Genomic DNA, 24,546 nt, shown 5'->3' with positions numbered 1-24,546 from the left:
ATACATATTAATATTTATATATATATATAAATATATTATATATAAATATATAATTTATAAGTTTTATTTTTCTTATAAGAAAAATAGAACTTATAAAATTATATTTATAAGTTTTATTTATCTTATAAGATTGAAGGACTTATAAAATTATATTTATAAGTTTTATTTATCTTATAAGATTGAAGGACTTATAAAATTATATTTATAAGTTTTATTTATCTTATAAGATTGAAGGACTTATAAAATTATATTTATAAGTTTTATTTATCTTATAAGATTGAAGGACTTATAAAATTATATTTATAAGTTTTATTTATCTTATAAGATTGAAGGACTTATAAAATTATATTTATAAGTTTTATTTATCTTATAAGATTGAAGGACTTATAAAATTATATTTATAAGTTTTATTTATCTTATAAGATTGAAGGACTTATAAAATTATATTTATAAGTTTTATTTATCTTATAAGATTGAAGGACTTATAAAATTATATTTATAAGTTTTATTTATCTTATAAGATTGAAGGACTTATAAAATTATATTTATAAGTTTTATTTATCTTATAAGATTGAAGGACTTATAAAATTATATTTAAGTGTATATGTACGTAAAATTTTGAATTTTATTAAAATTAAAAAAATTGAAGCTTTAAAAATTTAAATTTATTAAAAAAATGTAAAAAAACTTAAATTTTGTAAAAAATTGATTTTTAATTATTTTTTATAAAAAAATAAGTTAATTTTTATACATTTTTTAAAAAAAAATAATTAATTTAAATTATAGAAGAAGAATTTATTTTTAAAAAGTTAAAGTATAAATTTAATTGTTATGTATATATATATATATATTGTAATTAAGAGTAATAAGTAAAATGTATGATTAAATTGAATATTAAATATATTTTATTTAATATTCACCTTTATTAATATATAAATCATTTATTCAATAAATATTAATAATTTTATAAAAATAATATTTTATAAATATTTTTATGTTTATAGAGATAATTATTTTTTAAATTTAAATAGATATAATTAATTATTATTTAAATAATGATAGAGTAATTTTAATTTTTATAATATAAAATTAAATTTACTTTAATTATTCAAATTAATTTTTTAATATCCGAGGACATTGAATCTACTATTATTTTTTAAACCCTCATGTGTCAATTAATCTCGATGTATTAATTTATTATTGAATATGTTATTGAATAAGCATCGGCTTAAGATTGAGATATGACCTGCACGTCATGGAATCTCAATCATTAACAGCCACGGTACATTATTCGATCAGATGGCTTATAAATAATTAACTATTTGAGGAATTTAACCCCTGCATTAAGATTAACTTTATATAATCATAATTATTTTTTAAAAATTTAATTATTAATAATTAAATAATTAATTTTATTAATTAATTTAATTATATATTTACCTAATTAATTAGATATTTTATTTTTTTTTAAAAAAAAAATATCGAATTAATGTAATTAGGAAAATATGTAATTATTTATATAATATAATTATGCGATATTATCAACTAGATATAATATCTAGTTGATAAGAAAAGGTTAATTTAATATAAATAATTATTTTATTTTCCATAAATAATTATATTCTACCTATATCTAAATAATGGTATTATGTAAATTATTTATATATATATAAATAATTATATATTACCTATATTTAGATAATGGTATTATGTAAATTATTTATATATATATATATAATTATATATATATTTGGGTGTAAAGGTTTAATTGATTAATTAAATTATTAATATACATTAGGGTATGAATACATATTAATATTTATATATATATATAAATATATTATATATAAATATATAATTTATAAGTTTTATTTTTCTTATAAGAAAAATAGAACTTATAAAATTATATTTATAAGTTTTATTTATCTTATAAGATTGAAGGACTTATAAAATTATATTTATAAGTTTTATTTATCTTATAAGATTGAAGGACTTATAAAATTATATTTATAAGTTTTATTTATCTTATAAGATTGAAGGACTTATAAAATTATATTTATAAGTTTTATTTATCTTATAAGATTGAAGGACTTATAAAATTATATTTATAAGTTTTATTTATCTTATAAGATTGAAGGACTTATAAAATTATATTTATAAGTTTTATTTATCTTATAAGATTGAAGGACTTATAAAATTATATTTATAAGTTTTATTTATCTTATAAGATTGAAGGACTTATAAAATTATATTTATAAGTTTTATTTATCTTATAAGATTGAAGGACTTATAAAATTATATTTATAAGTTTTATTTATCTTATAAGATTGAAGGACTTATAAAATTATATTTATAAGTTTTATTTATCTTATAAGATTGAAGGACTTATAAAATTATATTTATAAGTTTTATTTATCTTATAAGATTGAAGGACTTATAAAATTATATTTAAGTGTATATGTACGTAAAATTTTGAATTTTATTAAAATTAAAAAAATTGAAGCTTTAAAAATTTAAATTTATTAAAAAAATGTAAAAAAACTTAAATTTTGTAAAAAATTGATTTTTAATTATTTTTTATAAAAAAATAAGTTAATTTTTATACATTTTTTAAAAAAAAATAATTAATTTAAATTATAGAAGAAGAATTTATTTTTAAAAAGTTAAAGTATAAATTTAATTGTTATGTATATATATATATATATTGTAATTAAGAGTAATAAGTAAAATGTATGATTAAATTGAATATTAAATATATTTTATTTAATATTCACCTTTATTAATATATAAATCATTTATTCAATAAATATTAATAATTTTATAAAAATAATATTTTATAAATATTTTTATGTTTATAGAGATAATTATTTTTTAAATTTAAATAGATATAATTAATTATTATTTAAATAATGATAGAGTAATTTTAATTTTTATAATATAAAATTAAATTTACTTTAATTATTCAAATTAATTTTTTAATATCCGAGGACATTGAATCTACTATTATTTTTTAAACCCTCATGTGTCAATTAATCTCGATGTATTAATTTATTATTGAATATGTTATTGAATAAGCATCGGCTTAAGATTGAGATATGACCTGCACGTCATGGAATCTCAATCATTAACAGCCACGGTACATTATTCGATCAGATGGCTTATAAATAATTAACTATTTGAGGAATTTAACCCCTGCATTAAGATTAACTTTATATAATCATAATTATTTTTTAAAAATTTAATTATTAATAATTAAATAATTAATTTTATTAATTAATTTAATTATATATTTACCTAATTAATTAGATATTTTATTTTTTTTTAAAAAAAAAATATCGAATTAATGTAATTAGGAAAATATGTAATTATTTATATAATATAATTATGCGATATTATCAACTAGATATAATATCTAGTTGATAAGAAAAGGTTAATTTAATATAAATAATTATTTTATTTTCCATAAATAATTATATTCTACCTATATCTAAATAATGGTATTATGTAAATTATTTATATATATATAAATAATTATATATTACCTATATTTAGATAATGGTATTATGTAAATTATTTATATATATATATATAATTATATATATATTTGGGTGTAAAGGTTTAATTGATTAATTAAATTATTAATATACATTAGGGTATGAATACATATTAATATTTATATATATATATAAATATATTATATATAAATATATAATTTATAAGTTTTATTTTTCTTATAAGAAAAATAGAACTTATAAAATTATATTTATAAGTTTTATTTATCTTATAAGATTGAAGGACTTATAAAATTATATTTATAGGTTTTATTTATCTTATAAGATTGAAGGACTTATAAAATTATATTTATAAGTTTTATTTATCTTATAAGATTGAAGGACTTATAAAATTATATTTATAAGTTTTATTTATCTTATAAGATTGAAGGACTTATAAAATTATATTTATAAGTTTTATTTATCTTATAAGATTGAAGGACTTATAAAATTATATTTATAAGTTTTATTTATCTTATAAGATTGAAGGACTTATAAAATTATATTTATAAGTTTTATTTATCTTATAAGATTGAAGGACTTATAAAATTATATTTAAGTGTATATGTACGTAAAATTTTGAATTTTATTAAAATTAAAAAAATTGAAGTTTTAAAAATTTAAATTTATTAAAAAAATGTAAAAAAACTTAAATTTTGTAAAAAATTGATTTTTAATTATTTTTTATAAAAAAATAAGTTAATTTTTATACATTTTTTAAAAAAAAATAATTAATTTAAATTATAGAAGAAGAATTTATTTTTAAAAAGTTAAAGTATAAATTTAATTGTTATGTATATATATATATATATTGTAATTAAGAGTAATAAGTAAAATGTATGATTAAATTGAATATTAAATATATTTTATTTAATATTCACCTTTATTAATATATAAATCATTTATTCAATAAATATTAATAATTTTATAAAAATAATATTTTATAAATATTTTTATGTTTATAGAGATAATTATTTTTTAAATTTAAATAGATATAATTAATTATTATTTAAATAATGATAGAGTAATTTTAATTTTTATAATATAAAATTAAATTTACTTTAATTATTCAAATTAATTTTTTAATATCCGAGGACATTGAATCTACTATTATTTTTTAAACCCTCATGTGTCAATTAATCTCGATGTATTAATTTATTATTGAATATGTTATTGAATAAGCATCGGCTTAAGATTGAGATATGACCTGCACGTCATGGAATCTCAATCATTAACAGCCACGGTACATTATTCGATCAGATGGCTTATAAATAATTAACTATTTGAGGAATTTAACCCCTGCATTAAGATTAACTTTATATAATCATAATTATTTTTTAAAAATTTAATTATTAATAATTAAATAATTAATTTTATTAATTAATTTAATTATATATTTACCTAATTAATTAGATATTTTATTTTTTTTTAAAAAAAAAATATCGAATTAATGTAATTAGGAAAATATGTAATTATTTATATAATATAATTATGCGATATTATCAACTAGATATAATATCTAGTTGATAAGAAAAGGTTAATTTAATATAAATAATTATTTTATTTTCCATAAATAATTATATTCTACCTATATCTAAATAATGGTATTATGTAAATTATTTATATATATATAAATAATTATATATTACCTATATTTAGATAATGGTATTATGTAAATTATTTATATATATATATATAATTATATATATATTTGGGTGTAAAGGTTTAATTGATTAATTAAATTATTAATATACATTAGGGTATGAATACATATTAATATTTATATATATATATAAATATATTATATATAAATATATAATTTATAAGTTTTATTTTTCTTATAAGAAAAATAGAACTTATAAAATTATATTTATAAGTTTTATTTATCTTATAAGATTGAAGGACTTATAAAATTATATTTATAAGTTTTATTTATTTGGTTTGTATTATTGTAATTAAAAATATAAATTTTTTGAAATGAAATGAATTGAAAATTGAATTAATAATAAAAATAAATTGAAATTTATATGTAAATTTGTGGAAAATTATAAAGGGTGTAAAAATTTTAGTTTAAGGAAAATATTTTTTTTACAAAAAAAAGATTGATTATTTATTAAAATTTTAATTAATTTAATTTTGGTTTGAAAATTAATTTTTTTAATGAATTTTATATAAATTTTTAGGTTAGAATTTACTGAATGTTTTAAAAATTTAAAAATTAATATTAGATATAAATGTAAATTTTATCTAAAAATTAAAATAAAGTAAGGATAAATTTAGTGCCAGCAATAGCGGTTATACTAAACTTGCGAATTAATTTAAATTAATTTAAATGAATTAATAAAATTAAAAATTTAATAAAAATAGTTAATTTATGGTGAAATATGATTAATTAATAAATTAAAATTAAATTTTATAGATTTTATAAAATTTAAGGATAAACTAGGATTAGATACCCTATTATAAAATTGAGATAAAATAATTGATAAGTAAATGTGAATCATTTAAAATTAAAATTTTTGGCGGCTAATTAAATTTTTAGAGGGACTTGTATTTTAATAGATAATCCACTATAAGATAAACTTAAATGAAATGTTTATATATTGTTGTTTTTAGGATATAAGAAATAATTATATTTAGGATATTAGTTATAAATAAATAAAAGGAATTCAAATCAAAATGTAGCTTATTTAAGAATTTATGAGTCTTATTAAATGTAATTTTTAAAAAATAAATTTTAATATTTATAAATAAAGAATTTAAAAGTAATAATTTTAAATTTAAAATTGTGAATTAATATATAATTAGTGTACAAATCGCCCGTCAATTTCATTAATGGTGGAGTAAGTCGTAACAAAGTAAAAGTATTGGAAAATGTTTTTAGTAAAAATTTAAATATTTAATTATTTTGTAGATAATTATTGTTAATTGCGGTTAAAAATTTAAATTAATTAAATAAATAGGGTTGAATGAATTTATTTTAAATGTATATATTATATTAATAAAAGTAATTAAAAATTTGTTATGTTGTAATATTTTGTTAGAATAAATAAAATATTTTATAAATAAAGTATTGTAAAAGAATTTTTTAAAATATGAAGAATAAAATAATTTTTTTACCTTTTGTATCAGGGTTTATTTAAATAAATTTATAAATAATAAATATCTCGAAAATAAAGGAGTTAATTAGTTATATATTTTTATATTGCATAATAATTTTTAATAATTAATTAGAAGTGATATGTTAGTCGAATTTATTGATATCTAGTTATTTTTGAAATGAATTTAATTCATATATTTATAATAATTATTTAAAATTTATAATTTTAGAGTTTATAAATATAAATAAATTATGGGGTGATCTTTAATTTAAAATTATTTATTAAAAATATAATATATTTGTTATATTTATGTTCATAAAATTTGTTTTTAAAGTTGAAAATTTAATAATTTGTAAAGTTTAATATATTGATTTAATTTTAAAATGATAATTTTTAAAAAATAGTTTTTTAAAATTATGGAAAAATAGTTATAATGATAAAATTAGTAGTTAATGTATGGTAATGATTATAAGTATATATATATATATATATATATATAAGGAATTTGGCAAATATAATACCCACCTGTTTAACAAAAACATGTCTTTTTGAATATAATTTAAAGTCGGCTCTGCCCTATGAATTATTTAATGGCTGCAGTATATTGACTGTACAAAGGTAGCATAATCAATAGTTTTTTAATTGAAAACTTGTATGAAAGAGTTGATGAGGTATTTTCTGTCTCATATATATATGATAAATTTAAATATTAAGTGAAAATTCTTAGTTTAAATTATGGGACGAGAAGACCCTATAGAATTTTATAAGTTTAAATTATATTTATAAATTTTATGAATTTTATTTAAATTTATTTTGTTGGGGAAATAATTAAATTTAATAAATTTTAATTTTTAAAATCAATAATTATTGTTTTATATGAATAGATATTTAGTTAAAAATAAAGAAAAAATTACCTTAGGGATAACAGCGTAATATTTTTGGATAGATCATATTGATAAAAATGATTGCGACCTCGATGTTGAATTAAGATAAAATTTAAATGCAGGAGTTTAAGTATTAAGTCTGTTCGACTTTTTATATCTTACATGATTTGAGTTCAGATCGGTGTAAGCCAGATCGGTTTCTATCTATAATTAAATTTTATATATTTGTACGAAAGGACCATATATTTTAAATAATTTATTTAAATTAAATAAATTAATTTAAATTATTTAAGCAAATTAGTGCATTAAATTTAGAATTTAATTAAATATATGTTATTATATAGATAATAATTAATTCAAGATTTATTTATTTAATTTATAATTTAATTTTTTATTTAATTATAATGGTTATAGTTTTAGTAAGTGTTGCATTTTTGTCAATTTTGGAGCGTAAGTTATTAGGATATATTCAATATCGTAAAGGCCCGATAAAAGTTGGTTATTTAGGGTTGTTGCAACCATTTAGTGATATAATTAAATTAATTTTTAAAGAAATGTTTTATTTGGAAAAAATTAATTATTGTATTTATATTATTAGTCCAGTAAGAGTTTTAGTTTTATCTTTTATATTGTGAATATTAATTCCTATGGTGGGTGAAGTAATTTTTTTAGAATTTGATTTTATGATTATATTAAGTTTATTAAGAGTTGGAGTTTATCCTGTTATATTGATAGGGTGATCTTCTAATAGAAATTATTCATTATTGGGGGCAATTCGTTCAGTTGCTCAGTCTATTTCTTATGAGGTAAGGTTATTTTTAATATTGTTTGTTTTAATAATATTTATTGAAAGATATTCATTTATTGATTTGGTAAAATTTCAAAAAGGAGTGAGATTTTTTTGAATGTTAATACCTTTGTATTTAATGTTAATAATAAATTTATTGATTGAGTTAAATCGTACACCTTTTGATTTAATTGAGGGTGAAAGAGAGTTAGTGTCAGGATTTAACACTGAATATTTTAGAAGTTTATTTGTATTGATTTTTATATCTGAGTATATAAATATTATATTTATAAGATTTATAGTTAGTTTAATATTTTTTGGGGGGTATTATTATTCAGTAATATTTAAGTTTATCTATATTTTTCATATATGTTTAATGATTTGAATTCGAGGGGTTTTACCTCGAATTCGATATGATAATTTAATGAGAATGTGTTGAAAAAGATTTTTATCTTTATCTTTAATTTATATTTTATTTGTTTTTGGGGTTAAAGATTTATTAGGGACTGTAATTTAGTATGAAAATATTAAAATTAATAGAAAATATTATTTCTAATTTATATTTTCAAAATATATGCTTTTAGCTTATTAATTATTTATTAAAAAATTTTAGTAATTGTTTGTCTCACAATAAATTTATAAAAGGAGTAGTGATGAAATATATGAAATATATTCTTGAGGTAATTTTGTTTAAAGTTGTAAATGGGTATTCAATTGGTTGAGCTCCTAATCATGTTAGTAAAATAAATAGATTAATAAATGTTCAAAATATAATTTGATTAATTGGATAAAATTTTCTTGATGATACTAAATGAATTTGGTGTATAAGTGGTATAATTATTAAAATTAAAATTGAGAGAAGTAATATAATTACTCCTCCTAATTTATTAGGAATTCCTCGAAGAATTGAGTAAGCAAAGAGGAAGTACCATTCAGGTTTAATATGGATAGGAGTATTTATAGGATTTGCTTGAGTGAAATTATCTGGATCTCCAAGAAATAATGGAAATTTAATAATAATAATAAAATTTATAAAAATAAATATAATAAATCCTAATCTATCTTTGATAGAAAATAATGAGTGGAAAGAAATTTTGTAATAATTTCTGTTAAGACCTGTGGGATTATTTCTTCCAGTAGAATGAAGAAATATTAGGTGTAATATTATTATAGTTAGGATGACAAATGGGAGAATAAAATGAAGTGAATAAAATCGATTTAAGGTTGCATTATTAATTGAAAAACCTCCTCAGATTCATTGGACAATTCTTGTACCAATATAAGGAATTGCTGAAAGGAGATTAGTAATTACTGTAGCTCCTCAAAAAGATATTTGTCCTCATGGTAAAACATATCCTAAAAATGCTGTGGCTATTGATAAAAGATAAATAATTAATCCTATTATTCATACTTTAGTAAATTTAAATGAATGATAATAAATGCCTCGTCTAATGTGTATATATATGCATAAAAAATATATTGAAGCTCCATTTATATGAATAAAACGGATTAGCCATCCTCAATTTACATTTTTTATAATATGATTGATTCTTTCAAAAGCTAAGAAAATGTTTGGGCAATAATGTATTGATAGGAGGAGTCCTGAAATAATTTGAACTAAAAGATATAGACCTAGTAAGGATCCAAAGTTTCATCATATATTAATATTTATGGGAGTAGGTAATTTTATTAAAGAGTGATTAATTAAATTAATTAATTCATTGTTAAATTTATGGGATATTTTCATAATATTTGATTATGCGTAAAGGTATATTTTTTATCGTAGCGATATTTATTGATATTAATAAAATTAAAAATATGTAAATAATTGATGTAGTTGTTAATGTTAAGTAAGGAGTGTAAAAAATTTTAAAATCAAAATTAATTTTTGTTGATTCAATAGTTAAAGAAAATTTTGTAATATTAATAAGTCATCATATTGAGATAATTGATATAAATGTATAGATAAATTTGTTTAAATTGTATAATTTAAATTTTGTTTTGGCAATTAGTCTGGTAAAGTATAAAAATATAATTATTATTCCGCCAGTTAATGAAATAAAAATTATATAAATAAATAAGTTAATATTTAAGTATATGTATATAAATATTAAATTTGTAATTAAAAATAAGTTAAATGTTAATATATAAATTACAGGGTGAATTTTTTTTAGGTAAATAATTATTATTAGTAATATTATTGTAAGAATTATAGAAGTAAATATATAAAAAGAATTTATTTTTGTTATTATCATATTTCAAAAAATAATTTAAGAAAAATATTAATTTTGGAGATTAAATATATTAAAATTTTAATTTTTTTGAAAATTTTTATTAAGTTAAAGTAGTTTAATTTAAAACGTTAATTTTGTAAATTAGAATTATTTTTTAGTCTTTAATAAATTTAATAGAGTGGGGAGGTTTTTTAGGGAATAATTATTTATTTATATTATATATAATAGTTTTAATTTTATTATTTAAGTTTAAAGATTATTTTATAATAATATTAATTAGAATTGAATTTTTAATTGTTATAAATTTATTATTTATTTTTGTGTATGAGGTTAATAGAGAGAATAGATGAATTTTTTTGTATTATATAGTATTTTCGATTAGAGAAAGTGTGTATGGTTTATCTTTAATGATTAATTTTAATATAATTTATGGGAATCAAAAAGTTTATTTTATAAATATATTAGGGTATGAAAATATTTATATTTTATTCAATATTAATTTTAATTTTAACATTTATTAAACAAAATTTTAGTTATATTTTGAGTGTAAATTTGTTTATAATAACTTTAATATTTAATATTTTGTTTTCATATGATAGTTTTATTGAATGAAGAAGAATTTTATTTAATTCTTTGGGTTTGTGTTATTTAAATTTTATATTAGTTATATTAACTATTTGGATTTTTAGATTGGTGTTTTTAATTGTGTGTAATGATATTAAATGTTTTTTAGTAAGATTTATAATATTTATATTTTTAATATTTACATTTATTAGAATAAATTTAATAAGATTTTATTTTTATTTTGAAGCAAGGCTTTTATTAATTTTTATATTGATTATTTTTTGAGGGAAAAGTGAATTTCGTTTAATGTCTGGGTTTTATCTTATATATTATACTTTATTATTTTCATTACCTTTTATTTCTTTTATTTATTTATTAAAAGATGTTTTTAATAGGCTTGAATTTATAATAATAGAGTTAATTATAATAAAATTAAATATAATTTATTATGTTTATATAATAATAATATTTTTAGTTAAAATTCCATTGTATATATTTCATGGGTGGTTATTAAAAGCTCATGTTGAAGCTCCTGTTTATGGATCAATAATTTTAGCTTCAATTTTATTAAAATTAGGAACTTATGGGTTAGTACGAATATTAATAATTTTTGTATATAATTCAATTAAGTTTGGATTATATATTATTATATTTAGATTAATTGGTGGTATTATTTTAAGATTAGTTTGTATACGGCAAGTTGATTTAAAAATTATAGTAGCTTATTCGTCAGTAGTTCATATAAGATTATTGGTAGCAGGTATCTATAGATGTATAAAAGTTGGTTTGATTGGAAGATATGTATTGATAATTTCTCATGGATTGTGTTCATCTGGAATATTTTATATAGTAAATATAATTTATGAAAAAACAAATAGACGTTTATTATTAATTAATAAAGGGTTATTAAATTTATATTCATTAATAGGTTTAATGTGATTTTTACTTTGTGTTTCTAATAGTTCAGCTCCTATTTCTTTAAATTTAGTAGGAGAAGTATTTTTATTAGTTAATTTAGTTAATTGATTAAAATTTTTAGTAGTTTTATTTATAGTTATATGTTTTTTAAATTTTATGTATTCTATATACATATTTATTTATATTTTTCATGGAAAAATTAATTATTTCAAAAGTTATAGAAGAAATCCTACTGTACTTAATTATGTAATAATTTTAATACATTGAATTCCTTTAAATTTTATATTTTTAAATATAATGTTATTTAGTAATTAAATTTAAATAGTTTATTAAAAATATTGATTTGTGGAGTCAAAGATATAGTAGAATTATTATTTTAAATTGTGAATTTTTTTTTATACAGATTTGTTTTAATATTTTTTAATAGAATAAGTTTTATATTTTTAAGTTTGTATTTTTATGTAATAAAAATTGATTTGTTTATAGAATGAGATTTAATAGTGTTGAATAGAATGAAATTTAATTTTTTAATTTATTTAGATTTTATAGGTTTGATATATTTGGGAGTGGTTTTATTAATTTCATCAATAATTTTAATTTATAGTGTTGGATATATAGAAGGTGACAAATATATTAATCGTTATAAGCATTTATTATTATTGTTTATTTTATCTATATGTATTATAATTATTAGACCTAGAATTTTAAGAATTTTAATTGGGTGAGATGGATTAGGTTTAATTTCATTTTGTTTAGTAATTTTTTATCAAAATTTTATTTCGATAAATTCAGGTATGTTAACAGTTTTGTGTAATCGAGTGGGTGATGTGTGTTTATTAATATTAATTAGTTTAACTTCGATTAGAGGATCTTGGGGTTATATATTAATAGATGAAATAAGGAATTTAATAATTTTAATATTGTTAATTTGTGGGATAACTAAAAGAGCTCAAATACCTTTTTCTTCTTGATTACCTGCAGCGATGACTGCGCCTACTCCTATTTCTTCTTTAGTTCATTCTTCGACTTTGGTTACAGCAGGAGTTTATTTATTAATTCGGTATAGAAAAATAATTATAATTAATAATATAAATTTTTATTTGACATTAATTTCTAGATTAACTATATTAATAGCGGGATTAATAGCAAATTTTGAATATGATCTTAAAAAGATTATTGCTTTTTCTACTTTAAGACAATTAGGATTTATATTAATAATTTTAAGGTTAGGGTATCGAGAGTTAGCTTTTTTTCATTTGGTTGTTCATGCTTTATTTAAATCAAATATATTTATATGTGCAGGAGATTTTATTCATAGAATAATAGGAAATCAAGATATTCGAAAGTATGGAGGGTTAGTTAAAATTTTTCCTTTAAAAAGAATAATTATAATTATATGTTTATTGAATTTAGCAGGATTTCCTTTTAGATCTGGATTTTATTCTAAGGACATATTTTTAGAATATTTTTTCGCAGAAAAATATAATTTAATTATAATAATGATTGTTTATATTTCTACATTTTTGACTATTTGTTATAGAATCCGATTAATTAAGTGAGTTTTATTTTGTAAAGAATTAAATTTTATAGCTTTAGTAAATTTAGGTAAAAATAGTTATATATTAAGAGTTATGATTGTGATATTATTATTTATATTTTTTTATGGATGAATATTTTTAAATATATTTATATGGGTGTATATTGTTCCTGTAGAGAGATTTGATAAGTATATAGTAATAAAATTATATTTTATTGGTTATTATTTGGGAGACATTTTTAGTGAAAGATTTAGTTTAAATTCTAATTTAGTTAAATTATTAAAATTTATTATAAGAATGTTTTATTTAAATTATTTGTTTAAAAATTCTTATAGTTATTTGTTTGATATAGTTTATAAATATGAAATTTGTGTAGAAAAAGGATGAGTTGAGTTAATTTATGGTTTAAATATTTTTTATTTAATAAAATTAAGAAAAGTTGTTGTAAGAGTAAAATTTAATATAATTAATATGATGGAGTGGTATATTTTATTAGTGGTAGGTATATATTTGTTAAATTTATATTTAAATAGCTTAAAAAGCATAATATTGAAAATATTAGGATAATACATATTTGTATTTTTAGATAGAAATAAGTTAAAAAGAATTTCTAACTCTTTTTTAATGAGTAGGATCATTTTATTTCTATTTAAAATTAAATAATTTAGATATAATTATTATTTTTATTAATTTTTAACAGCAAATTAAATGTTATAATTTAACTAATATCCAATTTATATAGTTTATAAAAATATTATATTTTCAATATAAAGATAAATTTATTATTTTATAATATATATATATATATATATATATATATATATATATATATGATTATTAATCAAGCTATTAATTGGAAATTAATTATATTATATTATACTATATATATACATATATATATATATATATATATATATATATATGTTTATTAATTAAATTATTAATTTGAAATTGATTATAATATATATATATATGATAAATAATCAATCTATTAATTCGAAATTAATTATATTATTTTATACTATATATATATATGTATATATATATAATTTAAATTAATTGGAAATTTTAATTCAATGAAATTATTAACAATAATTTACCTCAAGTTTTGGTTTCAATTAAAATATCATTTTAAAAAATTTATGTATCATTCTAATCAAAGGGTTAATAAAAGGATTCAGATAATAGAAATAAAAGTATAGAAAGTGGTTAAATTGTAAAATTTAATTAAAATAGAGATTATTGGAACAATTAGTATAATTTCAATATCAAAAATTAAAAAGATTAAAGCAATTAAATAAAAATTAATAGAGAATGGCAAGTGATTTTCTGATAATGGGTCAAATCCACATTCAAAAGGGGATATTTTTTCTCGGTTTTTAAAATTAATTATTGAAAATAAATGATTGATTAAAAAAATAATTGAGGGGATAATTAAAATAATTAATATTTTAATAGAAAAGTAAGTCATTTTAAATATATTTAATTAAATAAAAATTTAATTATAAATTAAATATAATTTTTATTATATTTATTAATATATTCATCAATAAATTATTAAATAAAGAAATAATCATACAACATCTACAAAGTGTCAGTATCAAATAGAGGCTGTAAAATTAAAATGACGGATAGATGAGAAATGATTTTTAGTTATTCGAATTAAGGAAATTAATAATATTAAACCTCCAATTAAAACATGTAAGCCATGGAATCCTGTAGATATATAAAAAATTGAACCAAAAATTCCGTCATTAATAGAAAATGAAGATTGTTTATATTCATTAAATTGAAGGTATATAAAAATTGCACTTAAAAGTCATGTATCTAAAAGATAAATTTCTCTATATAATTTATTTTTTATTAAAAGAAAGTTATGTCTTAGGGTCAATGTGAATCCGGAAGAAATTAAAATGATAGAATTTAATAAAGGGATGTCAAATGGGTTTAATATTTTAATTGATAAAGGAGGTCAGTTTATACCTAATTCAATTCTAGGAGAGATTGAGTTATGGATGTATGTTCAGAAAAATGAAATAAAAAAGAAAAGTTCAGAAATAATAAATAATAGTATACTTATTTTTATTAAAGAATGAACTGATTGGGAATGAAATCCTTGGAATGTTCTTTCTCGAATAATATCTCGTCATCATAGGGATAAGCAAATAATTAATATAAATATATTAATTATTAGTAATAAGAAAAGTTTTAGATTTGTGAATAAAATTAGTCTAATAAATAAATTTATAATATTTATTGAAGTAATTAAAGGTCATGGACTTGGAGTAACTATATGAAAAGGGTGAGAAAATATTTTCATAGTTTGATTCATTAAAATATAGAGTTAATAAAATAATAAATACATATATTTGGATTAATGAGACTGAGATTTCTAAGATAAATAATAAATTTTGAATTAAAATTGTAAAAGGGATTCATGTTAAGAATTTTCTGATAGTTGAACCTAATAAAGATAAAAGAAGATGGCCTGCTAGTATATTTGCTGTTAATCGAATTGTTAATGTTCAAGGTCGAATAATATTTCTAATTGTTTCAATTAATACTATAAAGTTTATAAGTATGAAAGGAGTATTTATTGGGACTAAATGAATAAATATTTTTTTAGTATTAATTATTCATCCGTAAATTATAAATCTAATTCATATAAATAATGACAAAGATAAATTAATTGATACATGTCTGGAGGGAGTAAAAATATAGGGGAATAATCCTAAAAAATTAAAAAATAAAATTATAAATATAAGTCTGTTAAATATTAGTAGATTTCTTGTAAAATTTTTTTTTGTTAAGATTTTAAATTCTGAATTTAAAAATTTTAAAAATAAGTTTCAAAATGTTTGATATCGTGAATTTAAAATTCAAAATTTTATTGGGATAAAAATAAATGGAAGAATTAATCTAAATCAGTTTAATGATAAATTATTTCTTGTACATGGGTCAAAAATAGAAAATAAATTTGGTATCATATTATTTATCATTTATTTGATCAAGGGTTTGAAAAAATTTTTTTTTTAGGGGATGATTTAATTATTTTATTTATATTATTAAAATATATGGTTGTAAGTATTAATAGTAAGAGAAGTAAAATAACTAAGTATAAGCATGTTCATTGAATGGGTATTATTTGTGGTATAAAATATATATATATATATATATATATATATATTTTCATAATAAAGTTTAAATTTCATTTGACTAAAAATCAAATTTATAATAATTTTATTTTGATAAAAATATTATTTTTAATAATTTTAAAATGACAATTTAATGTTATGGAATTTAACTAATTTTTATTTAAAAGTATCATTAGAGGTAATTTTTACCATAATTTGATTTAAAAAATCAATTCTTTTATCAGACATCTAATGACATTTAATTATTTAAGGTAAAATTAATTTTGGTTATTGATTCAATTAATAAAATTGGGGTAATTTGTTCTTTCAACAACGATTGGTATAAATCTATGATTAGCTCCGCAAATTTCAGAGCATTGGCCGAAAAATACTCCAGGTCGATTAGTAATTAAATTTATTTGGTTAATTCGACCAGGGATTGAATCTATTTTTAGACCTAGAGAAGGGACAGTTCATGAGTGAATTACGTCATTTGATGTTGTAAGTATACGAATTGGTGTATTTGAAGGAATAATTATTCGATTATCGACGTCTAAAAGACGAAAAATATAAATGTTATTTAAGTCTTTGTCTATATAAGAATCAAAATTTAAGTTATTGAATTCTGGATATTCATAAGATCAATATCATTGATGACCAATTGATTTAATTGTTAAATAAATAGGTGTTCATAATTCATCAATAAAATATAAAGTTTTTAAGGAAGGAATTGCAATTACTCCTAAAATAATTATAGGTAATAAAGTTCAAATAATTTCAATATGATGATTTTTTAAAAGGAATCGATTAATAAATTTATTTGAGAGAATGTCTAGTATAATTATTAAAGTTAAGGAAGAAATTATAATTAATATAATTATAGTAAAATTATGGAAAAGATTTAAATTGTCGGCGTAAGGAGAGTTTGGGTCTTGGAAATTAATTATTTTTCAATGAGACATTTTTAATAAAAATATTAAATTTTATAAATGAATCTTAAATTCATTGCACTAATCTGCCATATTAAAATTTATTTTTAATAATTAAGGGTATAGTAAGGAATGAATGATCTTTTGGTGGAAAAGTTTGTAGTCATTCGAGAGATGATTGATTAAATTTAAATATAGTAAGACGTTTAGCTAAAAATCTTTCTAAAATAATAAATAAAAGTAAAATTATTCTTATAAATGAGATTATTGATCCAATGGATGATATTAAATTTCAACAGTAGTAAGAATCTGGATAGTCTGAATAACGACGAGGTATTCCTATTATACCTAAAAAGTGTTGAGGGAAAAAAGTTATATTGACACCAATAAATATTATATAAAATTGAGTTTTTAAATAAAATCGATTTAATGAAAGTCCTGTGAATAAAGGGAATCAATGAATTAGTGAAGCAATAATTGAAAATACTGCACCTATTGATAGTACATAATGAAAATGAGCTACTACATAGTATGTGTCATGTAATATGATGTCAATTGATGAATTTGATAGTATAATTCCTGTTAATCCTCCTATAGTAAATAAAAAAATAAAACCAAATGATCAAATGATGGAAGGGTTTATAATAAGTTTTGAACCGTAATATGTAGCTAGTCATCTAAATACTTTAATTCCTGTTGGAATAGCAATAATTATTGTTGCAGAAGTAAAGTAAGCTCGTGTATCTACATCTAATCCCACTGTGAATATATGGTGGGCTCATACAATAAATCCTAAAAATCCAATACCAAGTATTGCATATACTATGCCTAAATTTCCAAAAGTTTCTTTTTTTCCTCTTTCATTAAAAATAATATGGGAAATTAATCCGAATCCAGGTAAAATTAAAATGTAAACTTCAGGGTGTCCAAAAAATCAAAATAAATGTTGAAATAAAATTGGATCTCCTCCTCCCGTGGGGTCAAAAAAAGAAGTATTTAAATTTCGATCTGTTAATAGTATAGTGATAGCTCCAGCTAGTACAGGTAGAGAAAGAAGCAGTAAAATTGTAGTAATTAGTACTGATCAAGCAAATAAAGGTATTTGATCAAATTTTAAGCCACAATTTTTTATTTTTAAGATTGTAACAATAAAATTAATTGATCCTATAATTGAGGAAATTCCTGCAATGTGTAGAGAAAAAATTGTTAAATCTATAGATAAAGATGGATGATATAAATTTGAAGAAAGAGGTGGATAAATTGTTCATCCTGTTCCTGAACCTGGGAATAAAAATATTCTAAGTATTAATAATAGTAAAGAAGGTGGGATTAATCAAAATCTTATATTATTTATACGAGGGAATGCTATGTCAGGGGCTCCAATTATTAAGGGGATTATTCAATTTCCAAATCCTCCGATTATAAATGGTATTACTATAAAAAAAATTATTACAAAAGCATGTGATGTTACAATTGAGTTATAAGTTTGATCATTGTTAATTAAAGCTCCTGGCCTTCTTAATTCTATTCGAATTAATATTCTTAATGAAGATCCAATTATACCGGATCATATAGCAGAAATAAAATATAATATTCCAATATTTTTGTGATTTGTTGAATAAAGTCATTTTATAATATATATTAAGATTTATAATTTTGTTTATATTTTTAAATTTGAAGTTTAATAGTTGAGATAACTTAAAATCTTAATAATAATAATTAATATTATGCCTGATAAAAGGAGTAAATTGTAAATTTATAAATGAATTAAATTTTCTAATATTAATTTTTATAGTTTAATGAAAATTTTAAATTGCAAATTTAAAATTACATATTTAATTATGTTAAAAATTAGTATAATCAATATATTATAAATATTATTATAAATGTTAAAAAAATTATAAATAAAGAATAATTTAGTAAATTTAGATTATTTTTAAAATATATTTTTGATTTTATTGAAGGAAAAAAGTATAATAAAGTTATATTTAAATAATTTCATGATATGATTAATCTTGTAAAAAGATAAATAATTATTATAAATATAAATTTTGATCTTGAATTTATTAATGTTTCTAAAATTATTCATTTTAATATAAATAATGTAATAGGAGGAAAATTTGTATAAATAATAATTATAGTGTATAAAATAATTTTTATTTTATTGGAAGTTAATATATTAAATAAAGTGGAAGAATCAATTTCTATTGTTTTAAATATAAAAATTAAAATTAAAGTAATTATTCTATAAAGAATAAAATACACTAAAAATATATTTTTATTAATCATTAATAATATAATTATAATAGATGTTTGTATAATAGATGAGTATCTTATAATTATTTTGATTGATTTTTTATTTAAACAAATAATAGGTGATAAAATTATGTTAATTAGGCAAATAAAATAAATTTCATTATTTAATTTTAATAAGAATTCTATAATAATTATAGGGACTAATTTTATTAAAGTTATTAAAAAAAATAAATTAATTCAATTTATTGAATGAATTAAAGAAATAAATCAAAAATTTAAAGGATATATTCCAATTTTTATAAAAAGTGAAAAAAGTGTGATTATTATAAGTAAGTAATTAGATTTATTTATAATTCTGTGAAAATTATTGTTTATAGTAAATAATATAAATAAAATTCTTCTAGAAGCTACTGAAATTAAAAAATATATAAGATATGTATTTAAAGTTTTAATGTCTAATTTAGTTATGGATCAAATAATTATTACAGTTATAATTTCTATTATGAATCATAAAATATATAAATTTTGAGTAGATAAAGCAATGAATGTGGAAAGTATAATAAAAGGATAGTTTAATAAGCATATATATATTATTTTTGAGATTTAAAAATAATTTTAATTATAATTAAAATTTAAAGTTAATTTAGTTTAATTAATTTTTAAGTAATATGCCTGAGTAAAAGGATTATTTTGATGAAATAATTATATAATTTGAATTATTGTTACTATATAAAATAATTATTATTTATATTTTCAGAGTATGAGTCTAATAGCTTTTTTAGCTTATTTATATAAAATTTGTTTAAACAAATATTTTTATTTTATATAAAATTTCAATACAATTTTAATGGCTTATTAATCAAATAAACCTTTAATTATATAAATATTAATATGTATTCATACCCTAATGTATATTAATAATTTAATTAATCAATTAAACCTTTACACCCGGATAAAGATGAGTATTTATGTACGTATAAATATTTGTATATATATATATATATATATATGTATGTGTATTTTTATAAGTTTTATTTATCTTATAAGATTGAAGGACTTATAAAATTATATTTATAAGTTTTATTTATTTTACAAGATTGAAGGACTTATAAAATTATATTTATAAGTTTTATTTATTTTACAAGATTGAAGGACTTATAAAATTATATTTAAGTGTATATGCACGTAAAATTTTGAATTTTAAAGAATTATAATTATTAATGAATATAGTTATTATTATGAATAATTATAATTTTATTAAAATTAAAAAAATTGAAGCTTTAAAAATTTAAATTTATTAAAAAAATGTAAAAAAACTTAAATTTTGTAAAAAATTGATTTTTAATTATTTTTTATAAAAAAATAAGTTAATTTTTATATATTTTTTAAAAAAAATAATTAATTTAAATTATAGAAGAAGAATTTATTTTTAAAAAGTTAAAGTATAAATTTAATTGTTATGTATATATATATATATATTGTAATTAAGAGTAATAAGTAAAATGTATGATTAAATTGAATATTAAATATATTTTATTTAATATTCACCTTTATTAATATATAAATCATTTATTCAATAAATATTAATAATTTTATAAAAATAATATTTTATAAATATTTTTATGTTTATAGAGATAATTATTTTTTAAATTTAAATAGATATAATTAATTATTATTTAAATAATGATAGAGTAATTTTAATTTTTATAATATAAAATTAAATTTACTTTAATTATTCAAATTAATTTTTTAATATCCGAGGACATTGAATCTACTATTATTTTTTAAACCCTCATGTGTCAATTAATCTCGATGTATTAATTTATTATTGAATATGTTATTGAATAAGCATCGGCTTAAGATTGAGATATGACCTGCACGTCATGGAATCTCAATCATTAACAGCCACGGTACATTATTCGATCAGATGGCTTATAAATAATTAACTATTTGAGGAATTTAACCCCTGCATTAAGATTAACTTTATATAATCATAATTATTTTTTAAAAATTTAATTATTAATAATTAAATAATTAATTTTATTAATTAATTTAATTATATATTTACCTAATTAATTAGATATTTTATTTTTTTTTAAAAAAAAAATATCGAATTAATGTAATTAGGAAAATATGTAATTATTTATATAATATAATTATGCGATATTATCAACTAGATATAATATCTAGTTGATAAGAAAAGGTTAATTTAATATAAATAATTATTTTATTTTCCATAAATAATTATATTCTACCTATATCTAAATAATGGTATTATGTAAATTATTTATATATATATAAATAATTATATATTACCTATATTTAGATAATGGTATTATGTAAATTATTTATATATATATATATAATTATATATATATTTGGGTGTAAAGGTTTAATTGATTAATTAAATTATTAATATACATTAGGGTATGAATACATATTAATATTTATATATATATATAAATATATTATATATAAATATATAATTTATAAGTTTTATTTTTCTTATAAGAAAAATAGAACTTATAAAATTATATTTATAAGTTTTATTTATCTTATAAGATTGAAGGACTTATAAAATTATATTTATAGGTTTTATTTATCTTATAAGATTGAAGGACTTATAAAATTATATTTATAAGTTTTATTTATCTTATAAGATTGAAGGACTTATAAAATTATATTTATAAGTTTTATTTATCTTATAAGATTGAAGGACTTATAAAATTATATTTATAAGTTTTATTTATCTTATAAGATTGAAGGACTTATAAAATTATATTTATAAGTTTTATTTATCTTATAAGATTGAAGGACTTATAAAATTATATTTATAAGTTTTATTTATCTTATAAGATTGAAGGACTTATAAAATTATATTTATAAGTTTTATTTATCTTATAAGATTGAAGGACTTATAAAATTATATTTAAGTGTATATGTACGTAAAATTTTGAATTTTATTAAAATTAAAAAAATTGAAGCTTTAAAAATTTAAATTTATTAAAAAAATGTAAAAAAACTTAAATTTTGTAAAAAATTGATTTTTAATTATTTTTTATAAAAAAATAAGTTAATTTTTATACATTTTTTAAAAAAAAATAATTAATTTAAATTATAGAAGAAGAATTTATTTTTAAAAAGTTAAAGTATAAATTTAATTGTTATGTATATATATATATATATTGTAATTAAGAGTAATAAGTAAAATGTATGATTAAATTGAATATTAAATATATTTTATTTAATATTCACCTTTATTAATATATAAATCATTTATTCAATAAATATTAATAATTTTATAAAAATAATATTTTATAAATATTTTTATGTTTATAGAGATAATTATTTTTTAAATTTAAATAGATATAATTAATTATTATTTAAATAATGATAGAGTAATTTTAATTTTTATAATATAAAATTAAATTTACTTTAATTATTCAAATTAATTTTTTAATATCCGAGGACATTGAATCTACTATTATTTTTTAAACCCTCATGTGTCAATTAATCTCGATGTATTAATTTATTATTGAATATGTTATTGAATAAGCATCGGCTTAAGATTGAGATATGACCTGCACGTCATGGAATCTCAATCATTAACAGCCACGGTACATTATTCGATCAGATGGCTTATAAATAATTAACTATTTGAGGAATTTAACCCCTGCATTAAGATTAACTTTATATAATCATAATTATTTTTTAAAAATTTAATTATTAATAATTAAATAATTAATTTTATTAATTAATTTAATTATATATTTACCTAATTAATTAGATATTTTATTTTTTTTTAAAAAAAAAATATCGAATTAATGTAATTAGGAAAATATGTAATTATTTATATAATATAATTATGCGATATTATCAACTAGATATAATATCTAGTTGATAAGAAAAGGTTAATTTAATATAAATAATTATTTTATTTTCCATAAATAATTATATTCTACCTATATCTAAATAATGGTATTATGTAAATTATTTATATATATATAAATAATTATATATTACCTATATTTAGATAATGGTATTATGTAAATTATTTATATATATATATATAATTATATATATATTTGGGTGTAAAGGTTTAATTGATTAATTAAATTATTAATATACATTAGGGTATGAATACATATTAATATTTATATATATATATAAATATATTATATATAAATATATAATTTATAAGTTTTATTTTTCTTATAAGAAAAATAGAACTTATAAAATTATATTTATAAGTTTTATTTATCTTATAAGATTGAAGGACTTATAAAATTATATTTATAAGTTTTATTTATCTTATAAGATTGAAGGACTTATAAAATTATATTTATAAGTTTTATTTATCTTATAAGATTGAAGGACTTATAAAATTATATTTATAAGTTTTATTTATCTTATAAGATTGAAGGACTTATAAAATTATATTTATAAGTTTTATTTATCTTATAAGATTGAAGGACTTATAAAATTATATTTATAAGTTTTATTTATCTTATAAGATTGAAGGACTTATAAAATTATATTTATAAGTTTTATTTATCTTATAAGATTGAAGGACTTATAAAATTATATTTATAAGTTTTATTTATCTTATAAGATTGAAGGACTTATAAAATTATATTTATAAGTTTTATT

At 16.8% G+C, this 24,546-nt stretch overlaps 2 protein-coding genes and 3 pseudogenes across 2 annotated transcripts; 2 read left to right on the top strand and 3 right to left on the bottom strand.

Moving 5' to 3' along the window:
• Positions 1–8,901: 8,901 nt before the first annotated feature.
• LOC143154676 (cytochrome b pseudogene) lies at positions 8,902–10,561 on the bottom strand (annotated as a pseudogene).
• On the top strand, positions 10,082–12,060 carry LOC143154696 (NADH-ubiquinone oxidoreductase chain 4-like). Its single transcript, XM_076326641.1, has 5 exons — positions 10,082–10,091; positions 10,227–10,282; positions 11,247–11,262; positions 11,597–11,708; positions 11,778–12,060. The coding sequence occupies exons 1-5, from the start codon at positions 10,082–10,084 to the stop codon at positions 12,058–12,060; spliced, it is 477 nt and encodes a 158-aa protein (XP_076182756.1).
• Positions 12,061–12,446: 386 nt separating this feature from the next.
• Positions 12,447–14,106, top strand: LOC143154683 (NADH-ubiquinone oxidoreductase chain 5-like). The gene has a single exon (XM_076326635.1). It carries the CDS (start codon positions 13,023–13,025, stop codon positions 13,596–13,598), a length of 576 nt encoding a protein of 191 aa, XP_076182750.1. The 5' UTR covers positions 12,447–13,022; the 3' UTR covers positions 13,599–14,106.
• A 2,860-nt stretch (positions 14,107–16,966) lies between these two features.
• LOC143154666 (cytochrome c oxidase subunit 2-like) lies at positions 16,967–17,673 on the bottom strand (annotated as a pseudogene).
• Positions 17,674–18,116: 443 nt separating this feature from the next.
• On the bottom strand, positions 18,117–19,258 carry LOC143154694 (cytochrome c oxidase subunit 1-like; annotated as a pseudogene).
• Positions 19,259–24,546: the final 5,288 nt, after the last annotated feature.

The sequence above is a fragment of the Ptiloglossa arizonensis genome, unplaced genomic scaffold (assembly GCF_051014685.1).
Source record: "Ptiloglossa arizonensis isolate GNS036 unplaced genomic scaffold, iyPtiAriz1_principal scaffold0969, whole genome shotgun sequence".
Taxonomy (NCBI): Eukaryota; Metazoa; Arthropoda; class Insecta; order Hymenoptera; family Colletidae; genus Ptiloglossa; species Ptiloglossa arizonensis.
Note: the sequence above shows the minus strand (reverse complement) of the source record. Positions and strands in the feature narration are given on the sequence as shown.

Bases quoted from the DNA above. Each gene is read 5' to 3' on its own strand.
- LOC143154683 (XM_076326635.1), top strand. From the start codon at position 13,023: ATGACTGCGCCTACTCCTATTTCTTCTTTAGTTCATTCTTCGACTTTG.
- LOC143154696 (XM_076326641.1), top strand. The intron at 11,709-11,777 runs GTTAGTACGAAT...TATTATATTTAG, and splicing joins TTAAAATTAGGAACTTATGG to ATTAATTGGTGGTATTATTT.